Source organism: Bombina bombina, chromosome 3 (assembly GCF_027579735.1).
Source record: "Bombina bombina isolate aBomBom1 chromosome 3, aBomBom1.pri, whole genome shotgun sequence".
NCBI classification, from domain to species: domain Eukaryota; kingdom Metazoa; phylum Chordata; class Amphibia; order Anura; family Bombinatoridae; genus Bombina; species Bombina bombina.
In genome coordinates this window covers 1219363509-1219384045 of record NC_069501.1, presented here as the reverse complement: position 1 = coordinate 1219384045, position 20537 = coordinate 1219363509, and the positions used below count along the sequence as shown (strand labels likewise).

The following is a 20537-nucleotide window of genomic DNA, read 5'->3' as shown; positions in this document are numbered from 1 at the left end:
TGGCATCGTTTTAACCATTGACACAAAAAAAATGCAGAAAAATATATAAATAATGTTTTAAATTCGGTTCAACATAAAATCAATCAAATTGCTGCAGATCATTAATATTTCAAGATAACCAGTATGCCACAGCCATTTAGTCTGAAAACAGGCCCGACCTCAGGCCTAGATTATAGATATGCAACAAATGTCTTCAAAAAGGGCTGTGTGGTTCTGTTAACCCTTATATTTCACCAAGAGCAAGTGTTCCCTTCTCATACGGGAAACTTAATTGGATTTGTTTTTGGGGGGGGGGGGGATTTGAGCAAATTTTAGTAGTGTTTATGGAATTCAGAACATAAGTAAAAATAATGAGAGGAAAGAGTCAGTGAGAAAACCACCAAACAAAAGCAAGAATAAGGAAGCAAAAAAAATCAGGTTGCAATACAAGTTTATATTAATTTATTTTTTTACATCTATTTTTTACTTAGTGTTTTTTTTTTTTTCATCATTCTCCTATACATCATTATCAACATTATATCTCCTGGTTTGTCTCTGTGCACTTCATTTCCTTTTCAATTTCTTTCACAGTTTTCTTATTTAATCTTACTCCTCCTATTTGCACTCTGAAAAACAAAAAGGGAGCCACCCAAACAAAGAGTAACTTGTTGGGAAGGTCGTGGACTCTCCCTGCCAGGAAAGAAAGGAATTTATTTGGTAAGCATACATTGTTTTCTTTCCATAAGGCAGGGAGAGTCCACAACTTCATTCGTTACTGTTGGGAAAACAAATACCCAAGCTGCAGAGGACACTGAAGGAATAACAACAAGAGGGAACAAAAAGGAGGCGGACTCCAATCTGAGGGCACCACAGCCTGCAAAACTTTTCTCCCGAAAGCTGCTTCAGCCGAAGCAAACACATCAAATTTGTAAAATTTAGAAAAAGTATGTAAAGAGGACCAGGTAGCTGCCCTACAAATCTGATCCATTGAAGCTTCATTCTTAAAAGTACAGAAAGAAGTTACTGCTCTAGTGGAATAAGCTGTAATCCTCTCAGGAGGCTGTTGTCCCACCGTCTCATAAGATAGGCGGATGACACTTCTCAACCAGAAAGACAGGTAAGTTGTAGTGGCCTTCTGACTCCTACGCTTACCTGCATAGATGACAAACAAAGATGAAGACTGTCTGAACTCCTTAGTAGCCTGAAGGAAGAACTTCAAGGCACGAACCACATTTAGATTGTTAAGCAAACGTTCCTTCGCCGAAGAAGGATTGGGACACAAGGAAGGAACAATAATCTCTTTATTAATGTTGTGATCTGACACCACCTTTGAAAGGAAACCTAACTTAGTACGTAAAACCGCCTTATCGGCATAAAAAAAAAAAACAAGGTAAGGGGGGGTCACATTGCAAGGCAGAAATCTCAATTAAAACAAAAAACCTTTCAAGATAACCGTATAATGTCAACATTAAGTATGGGCTCAAACGGAGCCTACTGCAACACACGAAAAACAAGATTGAGACTCCATGGCGGAGCCATATTTCTAAACACAGGTCCGATCCTAGGCAGAGCCTTAATGAAGGACTGCACATCCGGAAGCTTAGCTAACCTCTTATGCAGCAACACCGACAGGGCCGATATCTGTCACTTCAGGGAACTAGCAGATAGACCCTTCTCCAGACCATCCTGGAGAAAAGACAAAATTCTGGCAATTTTTAACCTTATGCCAAGAAAAAAAAACGACGCTCCTCACACCAGTGCAGGTAAGTCCGCCACACCTTATGATAGATGCGTCGAGTAACTGGCTTGAGCTTGAATCAAAGTGTCGATGACACAATCAGAGAAACCTCACCTGGATAAGACGAAGCGTTCAATCTCCACGCAGTCAGCCTCAGAGAATCTAGATTTTGATGAAGGAAGGGACCCTAAATCAGCAGGTCCCTGCGACAAGGTAACCTCCACGGAGGAGATGAGGACATCCCTACCAGATCCGTGAACCAAGTCCTTCACGGCCAGGATGGAGCAATTAGAATCACTGATGCTTGATCCTGTTTGATACGGGCCACCACACGAGGGAGAAGAGGTAATGGAGGAAAGAGATATACGAGCCTGAACCTCCATGGAACTTCTAGGGCATCTATTAGAACAGCTTGAGGATCCCACGATCTCGACCCGTACTTGGATAGTTTGGCATTGAGACGGGAGGAGATGAGGTCCATTTCCAGCATTCCCCATCTGCTGCATATCTCTGCAAAGACCTCGGGTGGAGAGACCATTCCCCCAGGTGAAAGGATTGCCTGCTGAGGAAGTATGCTTCCCAGTTATCCACACCCGGAATCTGGATCACTGACAGCGTACAGTTGTGGGCCTCCATCCATTCTAGGATTTGAGATACTTCTCATCGCTAAGGAACTTCTCATTCCTCCCTTATGGTTGATGTAGGCTACCGAAGTTATATTGTCTGATTGGAATTTGATAAACTGTGACGAACCCAGGAGGGGCAAAGCCTTCAGAGAACTGCCCGGAGTTCCAAGATATTGATCGGAAGAGTGGACTCCTCCTGAGTCCACAGCCCCTGTGCCTTCCTGGCCCCCCAAACGGTTCCCTAGCCGGATAGACTGGGTTCCGTAGTCACAATCTCCCAGGACGGTCTCAAGAAGCACGTGCCTTGGGACAGGTGATCTTGACAGTGCCACAAAGAGAGCGAGTCTCGTTCCATTGTCTCAGTATGCATAACTGTAAAGCTCTGAGATCGAATCTGGTAAAGGGAATGATGTCCATACAAGACACCATGAGTATAATCCACTCCATACACTGGGCCACCGAAGGTATCAAGGAGGCCTGGAGGGCAAGACATGCTGTTAGCTTGCAATGTCTCTGATCTGTTAGAAAGATCTTCATGGACACAGAGTCTATAACTGTGCCCAGTAAATCAACTCTGGTATTTGGAGTAAGAACTCTTTTCCAAGTTTATCTTCCATTCATGTGACCGAAGAAGACTTAGAAGAAAGTCTGAGTGATCCCTTGCTAGACGAAAAGATGGTGCCTGTACCAAGATATCGTCCAGGTAAGGAGCTACTGCTATACCTCTGGTTCTAGCAACTGCTAGAAGAGCCCCCAGAACTTTCGTAAATATCCTTGGAGCAGTAGCTAAGCCAAACTGAAGGGCTAAAAACTGGAAGTGTTGATCCGGAAAGGCGAATCTCTGGAACTGGAAATGTTCCCTATGGATCGGAACGTGAAGGCATGCATCCTTCAGATCTATAGTAGTCATTAACTGTCCTTCCTGAACAAGTCTCCATCTTGAACGAGGGGACACTTAGAAATTCGTTTAGGCACTTAAAGTCCTGAATTGGATGAAAAGTTCCCTCCTTTTTGGGAACCACAAAGAGGTTTGAATAGAACCCCAGACCTCTTTCTGATGCCGGTACCAGGACTAGTTCTCCTAAGGAGGATAGATGCTTTACACAATCTAAAAAGGCTGTCCTCTTCTCCAGTCTCGTAGACAGTCTGGAGAGTAGGAATCTGCCCCTGGGCAGATGAGATTTGAATCCTATCCGGTATCCTTGAGATAAGACCTCCAGAACCCAAGGATCCTGAAACCATGAGTCTGAGAAAAGCGACAATCTGCCCCCTACTCGATCCGATCCCGGATCAGGGGACGACCTTCATGCTTATTTGTTCTCGACGGGCTTCTTTGTCTGTTTGGAACTGTTCCAGGACTGAGCCAGCTTCCAAGTACTCTTGGGCTGCTCGGGCTTGGATGAAGGTTGAGATCGTTGGGACTTGTCCGAACGAAAGGATCGAAAATTAGATGATTGCCGTCCCTTCTTATCCTGTGGTAGGAAGGCACCCTTCCCTCCAGTAAATGTAGAAATAATGGAGTCCAGCCCTGGACCGAATAATATCTTCCCCTTGAAAGAAATAGAAAGGAGTCTGGATTTGGAAGTCATATCCGCAGACCAAGACTTCATCAAGAGCCCGGCAGGCTAAAACCACGAAACCTGAAGCCTTTGCATTATGGCGTATAATCTGCATATTCACATCACAAATGAAGGAGTTAGCAATTCTCTCCTGAATATCCTCAAGAAGAGATTCCACCTCAATAAGTTCAGACAGAGAGTTGCACCATAAGGTAGTTGCTACAGCTTCCTCCGGTTAGAATAAAAATACAGTGTGTTGGAACATTTTCCTCAGAAAAGTTTCCAACTTTTTGTCCATAGGCTCTCTAAAAGAAGAACTATCTTTAAGAGTGATAGTAGTACGCTCAGCGAGCGTCAAAATGGCACCATCCACCTTAGGGATGGAATCCCACAGTTCCAATTGAGAGTCAGGGACTTGAAACAATTTCTTAAAAGGTTGACGAGGGGGAAAAGGAAGTTCCGATTCTTTCCCATTCATTACTAATAGTTTGCCATACCAACTTGTACAAGAAAAGTCTGTGGGACCTTTCTGTCTTCATAAACCCTGTCTAACTTAGGGATCTTAGGTTCCTCAGGTAGCTTAGCCTCTGGAACCTCTAAAGTGGACAGGACCTCCTTTAGCAAACAATACAAATGTTCAATTTTAAATCTAAAGAAGGGCTCCTCCACTGGAGGAGATTTAGTAACGGAAGTCTCAGACTCAGAAAGTTCACCCTCTGAAGCTACAGAGGTTTACTCATCCTTGGATAGCTGGGACATACAAGCTAGATCCGACAGAAATTTAGATGACTAAGTCAGGAGAACTATGTTTGACCTTTCTCTTGAGTTTCCCCAGAGATAGGTAAGGCACTCAGGGCCGCAGACACCGCCAATTGTAGCTACACAGTAAAGTCTGCAGGAAAAAGGCCCCCTCCAGATGGAAAATTAGTTGTGCTGATAGAGACTGCATGTGAAGTGGTTTGAGTAGAAAGGTTAGTAATTTCTCGGGACATAGAATCCTGAGAGGTTGATGGCTCAGAGGGAGTAATTGCGCTATATGTATTAGCAGACTTAGCTCCCTTTTTAGGCTTTAAAACCGTGCCTAGGCAAATGGAACAAAATTGAGCAGGCGGGCAAACCATAGCCTCCTCACAGTATAAACAGGTATTATTATTCACAACAGAAGAAGCAGAACCTTCTAATGTAGTATCAGCGTCCTCCATAACTTTGGTATCTACTCTCAGATGGAATAAAAACTGAACAAAAACAGAATTTATGTTTACCTGATAAATTACTTTCTCCAACGGTGTGTCCGGTCCACGGCGTCATCCTTACTTGTGGGATATTCTCTTCCCCAACAGGAAATGGCAAAGAGCCCAGCAAAGCTGGTCACATGATCCCTCCTAGGCTCCGCCTTCCCCAGTCATTCGACCGACGTAAAGGAGGAATATTTGCATAGGAGAAATCATATGATACCGTGGTGACTGTAGTTAAAGAAAATAAATCATCAGACCTGATTAAAAAACCAGGGCGGGCCGTGGACCGGACACACCCTTGGAGAAAGTAATTTATAAGGTAAACATAAATTCTGTTTTATCCAACATAGGTGTGTCCGGTCCACAGCGTCATCCTTACTTGTGGGAACCAATACCAAAGCTTTAGGACACGGATGATGGGAGGGAGCAAATCAGGTCACCTAGATGGAAGGCACCACGGTTTGCAAAACCTTTCTCCCAAAAATAGCCTCAGAAGAAGCAAAAGTATCAAATTTGTAAAATTTGGTAAAAGTGTGCAGTGAAGACCAAGTCGCTGCCTTACATATCTGATCAACAGAAGCCTCGTTCTTAAAGGCCCATGTGGAAGCCACGGCCCTAGTGGAATGAGCTGTGATTCTTTCAGGAGGCTGCCGTCCGGCAGTCTCATAAGCCAATCTGATGATGCTTTTAAGCCAAAAAGATAGAGAGGTAGAAGTTGCTTTTTGACCTCTCCTTTTACCAGAATAAACAACAAACAAGGAAGATGTTTGTCTGAAATCCTTTGTAGCATCTAAATAGAATTTTAGAGCACGAACTACATCCAAATTGTGCAACAAACGTTCCTTCTTTGAAACTGGATTCGGACACAAAGAAGGCACGACTATCTCCTGGTTAATGTTTTTGTTAGAAACAACTTTCGGAAGAAAACCAGGTTTAGTACGCAAAACCACCTTATCTGCATGGAACACCAGATAAGGAGGAGAACACTGCAGAGCAGATAACTCTGAAACTCTTCTAGCAGAAGAAATTGCAACCAAAAACAAAACTTTCCAAGATAATAACTTGATATCAACGGAATGTAGGGGTTCAAACGGAACCCCCTGAAGAACTGAAAGAACTAAATTGAGACTCCAAGGAGGAGTCAAAGGTTTGTAAACAGGCTTGATTCTAACCAGAGCCTGAACAAAAGCCTGAACATCTGGCACAGCCGCCAGCTTTTTGTGAAGTAAAACAGATAAAGCAGAAATCTGTCCCTTCAAAGAACTTGCAGATAATCCTTTCTCCAAACCTTCTTGGAGAAAGGATAGAATCTTAGGAATTTTTATTGATTGAAGAATAAAAACTACATTTAAACACCAAAAAACTCTAAGCCATCTCCGTGGAGATGTTGCCTGTACAACGGCAAAGAGAATGACTGGGGAAGGCGGAGCCTAGGAGGGATCATGTGACCAGCTTTGCTGGGCTCTTTGCCATTTCCTGTTGGGGAAGAGAATATCCCACAAGTAAGGATGACGCCGTGGACCGGACACACCTATGTTGGAGAAATAAAGCGCTTTATATATAAAACGGCACCTTTATATTCCCAATGGATGGGGAACTCACCACCTCCTAGACCCAGGCAGGCCATTAGTGAAAACACTCTCCTCAAGGAGTGATGTCTGCAGCAGGATCTTAAGGAAGTGAATGAGACCACACCCGGTCACGTGGTGCGCAAGAAAATAATTCCCCTGCTAAGATAATATAAGCTGCGCAACTCCTTTAAAATTTGGTAGCCTGGAAATCATGATTCAGGATATTTGTTCAAAAACTAAAGTGAAAGCTGTTTTTTCCAAGCCAAAAGCACAGTCTTATGAGCCCAAACCCTCACAAAGTGAAAGCAGTACATAAAAATCCCCAAAACTTTTCCAAAATAATCTCCCTGAAGGAAATATTAACCCCTGATCCTATTGAGGTATAAAGGAGCCACACTGTGACCCTATATTAGAATCCCTGCTATATATAATAAAGCAGTCTTACCCTCCAGGATCCATGCTGTGGAACAGATACAGCCTCAAGTTTGAGTCTTGCAGTGACGCTCTGACAGGGACCTGAGTGTGTAACAGCAAGCAGTGAAACTTGTCAACCCTGATTGCTCTGGAGTTGTTAGTTGACAGTCTGGATGGGTTCGCAGGAAAAAAAAAAAAAAAACTTTCCCTGCATCTCCAGGCTCTAACTTTCATCAGTACTCACTGAGAGGTTGACATGATTACTTAAAACCCCAGTCCTCTCTCTAAGGGAACATTACATTACAGGACTATCCAAAATCTTCTGATACTTCTTTGCCATCCTCCTCTAGTGACGAAAGGCAAAGAATGACTGGGGGGATAGGGGAAGTGGGAGGGATATTTAAGCCTTTGGTTGGGGTGTCCTTGACTCATCCTGGTGGCCAGGTGTTGTATTTCCCAACAGTAAGGAATGAAGTTGTGGACTCTCCCTGCCTTATAGAAAGAAATTAATACATATTGCAATTATTTATATTATCAACTTAAAATCTCCTTTTTATTTAAAGGGACACTAAACACAATTTTTTTCTTTAACGATTCAGATAGAGCATGCAATTTTAACCCCTTAAGGACAAAGACATTTTTCAATTTCTTTCCCTTAAGGACCAGGGCTATTTTTACATTTCTGCAGTGTTTGTGTTTAGCTGTAATTTTCCTCTTACTCCTTTACTGTACCCAAACATATTATATACCGTTTTTCTCGCCATAAAATGGACTTTCTAAAGATACCATTCCTTTCATCATTATAATTTACTATAAAAACATTATAAAATATGAGGAAAAAATGAAAAAAAAAAAAAAAAAAAAAAAACACACTTTTTCTAACTTTGACCCCCAAAATCTGTTACACATCTACAACCACCAAAAAACAACCAAAATAAATAGTTTCTAAATTTTGTCCTGAGTTTAGAAATACCCAATGTTTACATGTTCTTTGCAAGTTATAGTGCAATAAATACAAGTAGCACTTTGCCATTTCCAAACCGTTTTTTTTTTCTTCACAATTAGCGATAGTTACATTGGATCACTGATATCTGTCAGGAATCCCTGAATATCCCTTGACATGTATATATATTTTTTTTTAGTAGACAACCCAAAGTATTGATCTATGCCCATTTTGGTATATTTCATGCCACCATTTCACCGCTAAATGCGATCAAATAAACTTTCACAAACTTTTTAACAATTCTTAGGTTTCTCACTGAAATTATTTACAAACAGCTTGTGCAATTATGGCTTGTAGGAAGCTTGTAGGGTTAATTTTAGCTTTAGTGTAGTGTAGAAGACAACCCAAAGTTTTGGTCTAGGCCCATTTCGGTATATTTCATACCATAATTTCACCGCCAAATACGATCAAATAAAAAAAAAAAAGTTAACTTTTTCACTAACTTTAGGTTTCTCACTGAAATGATTTACAGCTTGTGCAATTATGGCACACATGGTTGTAAACGCTTCTCTGGGGTACCCTTTCTTCAGAAATAGCAGACTTATATGACTGTAGCATTGCTTTTTGGTAAATAGAAGGCCGCTAAATGCTGCTGTGCACCCCACTTGTATTATGCCCAGCAGTGAAGGGGTTAATTAGGTAGCTTGTATGGAGCTTGAAGGGTTAATTTTAGCTTTAGTGTAGAGATCAGCCTCCCACCTGACACATCCCACCCCCTGATCCCTCACAAACCGCCCTCTTCCCTCCCCCACCCCACAAATGTCCCCGCCATCTTAAGTACTGCCAGAAAGTCTGCCAGTATAAAAACAAATTTTTTTTTTTTTTAAAAAAACGTAGTCACGAATCAGCAAGCACTACCCAGGGTTCTGAACCAAAAATGGGCCAGCTCCTAAGTTCGGATTCCTGCTTTTTCAAATAAAGAAAAATTTATAATGGGTGTAAATTAGAAAGTTGATTAAAATTGCTGCTCTATCTGAATCATAAAAGAAAAAAATTGGGTTTAGTGTCCCTTTAATAATAATATAATATATATTTTGCTGACACAGGAAAAAATGTGTCATGCCCTATTATACTTTAGTAAGCAGCAGTTTATATTTTCCTCTATTAAATGTCTGATAAAAAATGCACATAAAGTTTTATCGTAACAAAATAAACCTTCCTTTCACACCTGGATTTGAGACCACTGTCTGTGGGCACAGAGCCATTTAGGATGTACATAAATTACATTTTATGCGGGGTGTGTCCATGCAGTGTACCTGAATGGACGCACTTTCTGAGAGCTCTGGCAGAATCCTCAATAATCTGCCGATTATTAAATATTAACCGCAACATCCATTACAGATGTTTTAAGGCTATAACTACCCTATGTTGTGCGGCTAAATCCCAGCTTTTATTTGCTGTTTTTATGACTCCGGGGCCACAGATCAGATGTATAAGGCGATGGCGGTCTTTCAATAGGCAACATCCCCCCTCTTGGATAAAACCGGGTCATCGGTGCATTCCTGTGATCTTATAGAACGGCTATTAGCAGTTTTTGGGGTGCAGGTAGCACAGAAGGAGGGATTCTAGGCCTCAGTTTTGATTAATAGATTTAAAGGAGTTACATGTTTTTCTACATGCCAGTCAAACTTGTCTGTCTAAAGAAAGTGGTATTATTGTAATAAAATATTCAACGCATTTGTAAAAAGCAAGAAAGATTACTGAAAATAATAAGCTGAGAAAGTCCCAGTGTTTAATTAAATGTTTTTTAGCAAAACCAAAAGTGCAAACTGTTCCCTGTCATCCGATATATTCATCTGTCTTTCCAACATCTCTGAACAGATGCCGCAAGTCTCATATAACACCATTACCTGCCTGTAGGGAGATCTGGCTTTCATCTGCCATTTCTTTGTATTCTTAAACAATGATGTCAAACATCACCTGGCGCTTCCAGCACTTAATTCTAGGGTTTAATTCAGCTAGTGAGGGTGAACGAATACAAAGCATTTATAAAAATTAAAAAAAAACGGCATTAAACTACAATAAAGCATTTAAGAGATTTACTATTAAAATAACCCCCTTTGACACCTGTGATATATAAAGAATGGATTTTAACAGCAGCATTTAGTTTTTAAATTATGCATTAAACTAAAAAGGTGGATATCTCTTGTTAATATTTCTTCCCTAAATCTTAAAGGGACACTCAAGTGAAAATTAAACTTTCATGATTCAGATAGAGCAGGTAATTTTAAACAACTTTCCAATTTACTTCCATTAATAAAATGTGCACAGTCTTAATATTCAAACTTTTTGAGTCACCAGCTCCTACTGAGCATGTGCAAGAATTCAAGGAGTGTACGTATTTGTTATTGGCTGATGGCTGTCACATGATACAGGAGTTGATGAAATAGACATAACTTTGAAATTTGTCAGAAATCTACTACTCATTTAAAGTTCAGACTTAGGGCTATTGCATTGTCTCTTTATCTTTCATTTGTTGATTATACAAATCTACTGTATTTACTGGTCCTTTAACCTCTATACAGAACTCCATACAGTCCAATAAGCAGTAGTCAAATGTCAATATAGCTGTATCATTTTTTCTGGTACTTGTAGATGTTTTCTGTAACATTGATTTTTTTTTTTTTTTTAAATAAGCAAAAAGTGAGAGCCTATATTTTTTACATTTTTTTATGGCCTAGCTCCCACCCAGGCCTTACAGACAATGGACACTCTCGGAAGGAACATGTGCCATCACTCATACGTGCTCAGTAAGGATAGTTCCAATGAGGTTAATGATGCCAGCAGAACACTCAAGTGTCCGCACTGCACGATAAATGCATGTACTGGTGTCAGTCCCTAGACTTAAAGGGACAGTACACTGTAAAATTGCAAATGACTTGTTATACCAGCTGGAGAGTATAAAATGTATGGGAAATTGCATTTTCAGGTTTATTTGTGTATATGAAGTAGCTGGTTTTGTGCTTTTAAACCACAGCCTATTACAGTGGGTTGAGCTTCAGGTAATATCATATCTCATTATGTTATCACTTTGAGTACACAGACTGGCTTCCTTATCTTATATTTTCCTGGAAAAAATTAAGCTCAATACATAGAGAGAACAATGGAAAATTACCATCATGTTATTACTCAACTATACTTCACCCCACTGGGAATGTCATTTCTTCTGCTAGCTGTGTTTGCTTAGACCAGTGTTTCCCAAAACCAGTCCTGGGACCCTTACTCAGGCCAGATATTCTTTATATCTTAACTAGAACACAGGTGAAACAATCAGCTCACCCATCAGCTTTGGGAAACACTGACTTAGGTTCATCAATAGTTGAGACTGCAGTATCAAAACTTTCAGTATAGGTTGGGAAACAACAAGCTAAATCAGCTATTTCAAAGGCAAAAATAGGGGTAAAGGAGCTACTTGTAAACAATTTAAAGGGACATGAAACCCAATTTTTTTTTCTCGTGATTTAGAAAGAGCATGTCATTTTAAACAACTTTCTAATTTACTTATATTATTTAATTAGCTTCATTCTCTTGATATCACTTGCTGAAAAGCATATCTAGATATGCTCAGTAGCTGCTGATTGGTCGCTGCACATAGAGGCCTCACACATGTGCATTGCTATTTCTTCAACAAAGAATATCTAAAGAATTGAGCAAATTAGATAAAAGTAAATTGGAAAGTTGTTTAAAATTGCATGCCCTATCTGAATCATGAAAGTTTAATTTTGACTAGACTGTCCCTTTAATCCACTCTAGCAGGTAAAATGGATTGTTGGGAACAATTTAAATGGGAGAATATTTTTGGGTGACCTGTCCCTTTAAGAAGCACATTGTATTAGTGCGATTTAGAACATAGTTTTTATGTAGCCAATAATTATTGAGGTCAGGGCATAATATATGCACATTGCGCAGGCAGAATGTGGGAGCCGGCACTGCAGATTCTTCTTTTAAACCCTTTATAGATGACATATGCACAGATCATTATGGTTCTTACAAACATACTCCACTTGTGTACAATCATAAAGTACAGAACTGTTCATTGCAGACTTTTGACCAATGAAAGAGGCAATGTCTGTCTTACAGCAATGCAGAAAGAGGTAGATGGATAGTAGTTATGTGTAAGGAAAGCCAAAATAAAAAATAACTATAAAGTATGAATACAACCCTGTCAGCAGAATATCAAGGTAGCAATTTGGTGGATAACTACACTGTGGATATGCACTGTATCATTAAACAGGAGAGAGTGTAATGTATTTGTCTGTGGTCTGTGTATGTGTCTGTGGTTATACAAATAAATTACTTCTTTATTTGGTATTTCTAATGTACCCCAGACCAAATAATGTTATAGTGGTTGACAAAGAGAAAATACTACAGGCGAGTATAATAAAGCTTTTGTAAAAATAAATAAAAAAAAATAAAATAAAAATAATAAAAAAATGGTTCCCTCATTTAAACCAAACACTAAATCCTGGCAAATATTTCTCAACAATTTAAAATATACATAAATAATGTGCTTGCCATCTGATTTAATTGAATACATTTAGATAAGTTATATTTTATTATGAGTAGATTGTATAAAAGCTAAAACTAAGCCTAAAACACATGATGATATGAAAACAAAAAGTGAGTTGCTGACAATTTCATACAGGGGCTACAAATCTGTGAATAGAATCTAAACATTGGGTTAAACTGTTTTTCCCCCACTTGCAAAGCAAAATGACAAATTCTAATATAAATCAAATTCAAAGGAATAATCTTTTGGTAAGAAAAGTGCCACAAATTTGCACACAGCAAAACAATAAATATATCTTGTTTACTGAATACAAACAGAATAAATCATATATGTATATAAATGCATGAATAGAAATGGGACAACGAAGGCCAGATAAAAGGACGTCAAGATTACAATGTTATTGAAATTGACTCATCTTTTTGGAGATTCACATTCGTATAGTCAAGTGTAAACAAATTTTAATTGGCAGTAAAGTCAAAATTCAAGTGTCATGGTTGAGACAAAGGAAGCGATTTTAAGAGACTTGTCAATTTGTCTTTTATGGTCACACTGACTTTTCTTTTGGTATCCTTTGTTGAAAAGCATATCAGTGGGTCCCAGTAGTGTGCTGTTGCTCGAGCTGACTTTTACATGTAAGCAATAGTACAATAACATTCTTCAAAAACATTTGTTTTTTTTTTTACACTGTTTGTCCCTTAAAAATGTATCAAAATTAGAAGACAGTGGACATTCATTTTACCTTTTAAAAAGATTTTAGAAACATGTAACATCCCCTCTACCTTTGCACACATGCAGCAGTAAGTGCAGAATAAATAAGGACTCACCCTTGTCCAATTTTCTCAAACCGTGTGTATTTTTTCTTTGGGTCTCCCACACTCACTATACTACCTGTGGAAGGGAAACAAATGTACAAATGATGAAGGAACAAAGCAAATTAGGTCTAGCTCTAGCAAATAGGTTAGTGCTACAGTCTCACACACATGCTACATCTCAGAAAACCACTGGGAAACATTGTGCCTTTGGTAAACTACATCACGTTACTAAAGGTACGTTCATTTAAGCCATCCATAAAATACTTGCATAGTTTCATGTTAGTAACAGGTGCCTCAATGTTGTAACCATATTATACTACATAAAAAACAAAAAATGTATTCTTACCTGATAAATTAATTTCTCTCTAGGTAGTGAGAGTCCATGAGTCCTTACATCACCTGTCCACTAGGAGGAGGCAAAGACACCCTACAAGAGTTGCAAATATCCTTCCTACTTTCCTCCCAGTGGTGCTTGTAGCCAAGGAAAGAAGTAAGAAAGATAATAGGGTAAAAAGGTGCAAACTTGGACTGCCGCCACCAGAAACAAAAATAAAAAAAAAAATTGGGTGGGATTGTAGACTCGCTATCAAAAAAGTAATTAAATTTATTATCAGGTAAGAATATATATATTTTTTTAATCTAATGGTAGTGAGAGTCCACGGGCCCTTATCTTGGAAACCAATACCCAAGCTGTGGAGTCCACGAAAGAAAAAACTGGGTGGGAAAATGTAAGGCAGACACCTATTTACTATGAACCACCGCCTGAAGAACCTTTCTTCCAAAGGCCGCCTCCACTGAGGCAAAAACATTAAAATTATAACATTTTGTAAAGGTATGCAAAGACGACCAAGTTGCGGCCTTACAGATCTGCTATACAGCGGTCTAATTCTTGAAAGCCCAGGATGTGGAAATGGAGCGAGTAGAAGGAGCAGTAATCCTTGAGGGCAGTTGCTGACCCTCCACCAAGTAACCTTCACGAATCAAGCTTCTTAGCCAAAAGGACAAAGACACTGCTGTGGCCTTACGCTTACCAGAAAACAATACAAACTGGAAGACTGGCGAAAATCCTTGAATATAAAACTTTAGTGAGCTAACCACATCCAAATTATGCAATTATCGTTCCTTACACATGCTGCAGTTGGGCAAAATGAATTCTGAAACTCTACGAGCAGAAGCGATAGCCAGCATCTTGATATCTAAAGAATGCATTGGTTCAAACAGAGGATGTTGCAAAACCAGAAGAACCAAATTAAGGCTCCAAGGAGAAGTAATAGGCCTGATGACCGGTCTAATTCTACTGAGAGCCTGTACGAAGGATTGAATTTCGGGTAAACAAGCTAACTTTCTGTGCAAACGCACAGACAACGCAGAAATTTGACCCTTTATTGAGCTAGATGATAAGCCCTTATCTAAACCTTTCTGAAGAAACTGAAGAATCCGAGGAATTCTCACTGAATGCCAAGAGAATTCCAATAAGAACCCCAGGAAAAATACACCTTTCATACCATATGGTATATTTTTCTGGTAAGCCGCTTCTGTGCCTGGATCAAAGTGTTAATATGAGAGTCGGAGAAACCCCTCTGTGAAAAAATCAACCGTTCAATCTCTAGACAGTTGAGAGACTGCAGAGTTTGATAAACTTTGGCCTCTTAGGTAAATGCCAGGGGAGCTGCACTGGACATCAGAACCCGATTCACAAACCAAGTCCTGCGTGGCCACGCCAGAGCTATGAAAACCGCTGAGACAACCTCCTGTTTGATCCGCGACCACTTGTGGAAGCAGGACAATCTGAGGAAACAGGTAAACCAGATGGTACCCCCACGGGGCAGTCAACGCATCTATTAATTCTGGCTGAGGATCTCTTGATCTCGAACTGTATCTTGGAAGTTTGTGATTTAATCGGGATGCCATGAGGTCTATTTATGGAATGCCCCATCTGGTCAGGAGATCGAAAATCTCCTGATTTAAGGACCAATCCCCTGAATCAAGAGCCCAATTCTCCACTCCTGGTATGTGAATCGCTGAAAGGGAGCATTGATGCCTTTCTGCCCACCACAAAAAGCAAACACCTCCTTCATGGCTAGGGAACTCCTTGTTCCTCCCTGATGATTTATGTACGCCACTGTAGTAACATTGTCTGATTGGAACAGAAGAAAAGGAACAGAACAAAGCTGAGGCAACGCTTGAAAAGCATTGAAAATAGTATAGTGATGAGCAATAACCTCTCCTGACGAGACCAAACTCTGAGCTCTCAGTTGACCCCACACCGCACCCCAACCAGATAGACTGGCATCCGTGTTGATGATCTCCTACACCGGACGGTGGAAACCCATGCCCAGAGATACCAGGTGAGGGGAAATACACCAAGACAGAGACTGTCTGGTGAGAGGGTCACTAACAGATATAGGTCTGAATGGTCTCTATTCCACTGTATGAGCATACACAAAGTGGTGGCCTGAAATGAAACTGAGCAAATAGAATGGCGTCGGAAACGTCACCATGAGACCCACTACCTCCATGCACTGCGTCACTGAAGGAACAGATTATATTGCGACAAGCTGACTGAAGCTTGAGTCTGAGTTGATCTGTTAGGAAGATCTTCATCTCTACCGAATCTATGATAACTCCAAGGAAAAACACTTGTTTGAGGTGTGAGAGAACTCTTGCAGAGGTTGACTATCCAGCCATGACAGCGAAGAAACAAAAGTAACTTCTCTGTATGCAATGCTGCTAAAGTTAAATATGGAGTCTGAACCAAGATATCGAACAGATATAGACCAACCGCTACCCCCTGGGCCTGGATTAATGTAAAAAGTGTTCTCAACACCTTGGTAAAAATCTGGGGAGCAATCACCAAGCCAAGAGGTAGAGCAGTGAATTGTTAATGCCTGTCCAGAGAGGCAAACCTTAGGTACTGATGATGCTCTTGAAAAGGGATGTGAAGATACCCATCCTTTAAGTCTATTGTAGACATAAACTGACCCTGAAGTACTAAAGGAAGGATTGATCTGATGGTCTCCATCTTAAAGGATGGAACCCGCAAGAATTTGTTTAGCATCTTTAGATCCAATATTGGTCTGAAAGTCCCCTCCTTTTTTGGGACAATGAATAGATTTGAGTAAAAAACCTTTACTTGATCCTGCAATGAGACTGGAACAATCACTCCCATGTCATCTAATCACTTACACACATAGTCTTCTGGAAATGTGTGACAGAATAAACCTCCCGTTTGGAGGCCAAGATACCCTGAGATACCATCTCCAGTACCCTGAACTGACCGAGCACATACCTTCCAAAGTCGGCTTCATCTACCCCTACCGGAGAAAGATCCAGAGCAGGGGCTGCACCCTTATGCAGTCTTTGAATCAGATGAAGATTTAAACCAGACATGATTTGGTCTCCAGGTAGCTTTGGGAGGACTTTTTATTTTATTTTTATTTTTTTGAGAAGATGCAGGATCTTTGACTTTTGTTCTGATGAAAGAAATGAAAAGATTTCCAGATTTTCACTTTGGTCTGGACCTTTTGTCGTGGGGCAAAAAAGCACCCTTGCCCCCTGTAACGGTGGAAATAGAATTTAGACTCAGCAAAAAAGAATCTTGCCCTTAAAAGCCAGAGTCAAGTACCTCTTTGATCCATATTTTGTTCAGCTACTGGAAAATGCTTCTTAAAAGTTTGAGATGGCGTGCATGGTACTCCCGGTTTATCCCAATTTTTTTAAATTTCAGTAACTAAAGAAGATACAGCAAAAGTTTCAGGTGCCATTTATCTGGGCCTGAAAAACATAATTTATTCTTACCTGATAAATGTATTTCTTTCTTGACACTGAGTCCACTGATCATCTTAATTACTGTTGGGAATATCACTCCTGACCAGCAGGAGGAGGCAAAGAGCAACACAGCAAAATCTGTTAAATACCACTCCCCCTACCTACAATCCCCAGTCATTTGACCAAAGGGAAAGGAGAAAGGAAGCAATCTAAGGTGCAGAGGTGTCTGAAGTATATAGAAAAGCAAACTATCTGAAAAACAGGGCGGGCCATGGACTCATCGTGTCAAGAAAGAAAGAAATTTATTATTAGGTAAGAATAAATAATGTTTTCTTTCTAATGACACGGTGAGCCCACGGATCATCTTAATTACTGTTGGGAACCAATACCCAAGCTAGAGGACACGGATGATAAGAGAGGGACAAGACAGTTAACCTAAACAGAAGGCACCACTGCTTGAAGTACCTTTCTCCCCAAAAAAAGCCTCTGCTGAAGCAAAAGTATCAAATTTGTAAAATTTAGAAAAAAGTATGCAAAGATGACCAAGTCGCAGCCTTGCAAAGCTGATCTACAGAAGCTCCATTTTTGAAAGCCCAAGAAAATGAAACGGCCCTTGTGGAATGAGCCATGATTCTCTCAGGAGGCTGCTGACCAGCAGTCTCATATGCCAAGTGAATAACACTCCTCAACCAACAAGAAAGAGAAGTAGACCTAGCTTTCTTACCCTTACGCTTCCGAGAAAATATAACAAATAAAGAAGACGACTGGCGAAAATCCTTAGTCGCCTGCAAATAATATTTCAATGCATGAACCACATCCAGGTTGTGCAACAAACGCTCCTTATGAGAAGAAGGATTAGGACACAAAAAAGGAACAACAATCTCTTGATTAATATTCTTATCAGAAACAACCTTTGGAAGAAAACCCAAGGCAGTACGCAGAACTACCTTATCAGAGTGAAAATAAGAAAAGGCAATTCATACTGTAAGGCTGAAAGCTCAGAAACTCTTCGAGCCAAAGAAATAGCTTCAGAGAAACGAGATTTGGATGAAGGAAGGGACCCATCAGAAGCAGGTCCTTCCTTAATGGAAGACGCCAAGGTGGAAGGGAAGACATCTCCACCAGGTCTGCAAACCAGATTTTGCGAGGCCACGCCGGAGCAATGAGAATCACCGATACCCTCTCTTGTTTGACCCGAGGAAGAAGAGCAAACAGAGGGAACACATATGCCAGACTGAAAGTCCAAGGAACTGACAGAGCATCTATCAGAACAGCCTGAGAATCCTTTGACCTCGACCCGTACCTCGGGAGCTTGGCATTCTGACGAGATGCCATGAGATCCAACTCTGGCTGCCCCCAACTGAGAATCAAGCTGGAAAATACCTCTGGATGAAGTTCCCACTCCCCAGGATGAAAAGTCTATATGCTCAGAAGATCTGCTTACCAATTGTCCACCCCTGGAATATGGATAGCAGACAGACAACAGTTGTGAATCTCCGCCCACTAAATAATCTTGGCTACCTTTGTCATGGCCAAGGAACTCCGAGTTCCTCCCTGATGATTGATGTAAGCCACTGACGTTATGTTGTCCAACTGAAACCTGATAAACTGGGTTGAAGTTACCCGAGGCCAGGCTAGAAGAGCACTGAAAATTTATCTCAGTTCCAAAACATTTATTGAAAGAACTGACTCCTCCCGAGTCCATAGACTCAGAGCCCTTAATGAACCCCAGACAGCACCCCAGCCCAGCAAACTGGCGTCTGTGGTTACAATCACCCAGGCAGGTCTGCGAAAGCAAGTTCCGTGAGAGGAGAAGATCCTGAGAAAACCACCATGGAAGAGAATCTCTGGGACATCTGATCTAGAACAATCTTTGAAGATAGATCCGCATAATCCCCGTTCCAATGCCTGAGCAAGCATAACTGCAGAGGTCTGAGATGGAACCGAGCAAACGGAATGATGTCCATGACTGAAACCATCAGACCAATAACCTCCATGCACTGAGCCACTGACGGCCGAAGAAGGGACTGAAGAGCAAGACACGTATTGAAAATCTTTGACTTTCTTGCTTCTGTCAGAAAAATTTTAATTTCTAGAGAATCTATAATGGCCCCCAAAAATACCACTCTTGTAGCCGGAATTGAGGAACTTTTTCCTAAATTCACCTTCCAACAGTGGGAGCACAGAAAAGACAACAACAACTCTGTGTGGGAGTTTGCTAGTTGAAAAGATGGAGCCTGAACTAGAATGTCGTCCAGATAAGGAGCCACTGCAACACCTTTCAATCGAAGCACCGCCAACCATGCTCCCAGGACCTTTGAAAAAAATTCTGGGAGCTGTTGCCAGACCAAAAGGAAAAGCTACAAACTGAAAATGTTTGTCTAGAAATGCAAATCTTAGGAACCTGTGATGATCCCTGTGAATGGGAATATGCAGACATGCATACTTTAGATCAACTGTTGTCATGTGCTGACCTTCCTGAACCAAAGGAAGAATGGAACGAATAGTTTCCATCTTGAAAGATGGAACCCCGAGAAACTTGTTTACACTCTTGAGATCTAAAATAGGTTTGAAAGTTCCCTCCTTTTTGGGAACAACAAAGAGATTGGAATAAAAACCCAGACCCTGTTCCTGAACCCGGAACAGGATCTATCACTCCCATGTCGGAAAGATTCTGAACACAACGTAAGAATGCCTCTCCTTTTACCTGGTTTACAGATAACCTGGAGAGAAGAAACCTGCCTCTGGGAGAAAAATTCTTGAACTCAAGTTTGTAACCCTGGGACACGATATCTACCACCCAGGGATCCTGAACATCTCGAACTCAAGCTTGAGCGAAGAAAGAGTCTGCCCCCCACAAGATCCATTCTCAAATCGGGGGCAGATCCTTCATGCTGATTTTGAGTCAGTAAAAGGCTTCCTGGACTGCTTCCCCTAATTCCAAGAGTGATTTGACTTCCAAGATGGCTTGAACTTTTCCTGCTTGGAGGAAGAAGAGGAAGATTTACCAGAGAAGTTACAAAAGGAACGAAAATTACTCTGCCGACCCTTCTGTTTATTTCTTTTATCCTGAGGAAGAGAATGACCCTTCCCTCCCGTAATATCAGAAATAATCTCAGCCAAACCTGGTCCAAACAAGGTCTTACCCTTGTAAGGAATAGACAAAAGCTTAGACTTAGAGGACACATCCGCAGACCAGGATTTTAACCATAAAGCTCTGCGAGCTAAAATGGCAAAATCAGAAATGCTAGCTCCCAACTTGATGACCTGTAGAGAAACATCTGCAATAAAGGAATTAGCCAACTTCAAAGCCTTGATTCTA

General features: G+C 40.7%; 1 protein-coding gene across 1 annotated transcript in view; it reads right to left on the bottom strand.

Moving 5' to 3' along the window:
- Positions 1 to 20537, bottom strand: part of PAK1 (p21 (RAC1) activated kinase 1) — a 240750-nt gene that overhangs the window by 108704 nt on the left and 111509 nt on the right. Inside the window, 1 exon segment of the mRNA XM_053708687.1 lies at positions 13460 to 13523. Within this exon segment, the coding sequence (XP_053564662.1) occupies positions 13460 to 13523 (64 nt within the window).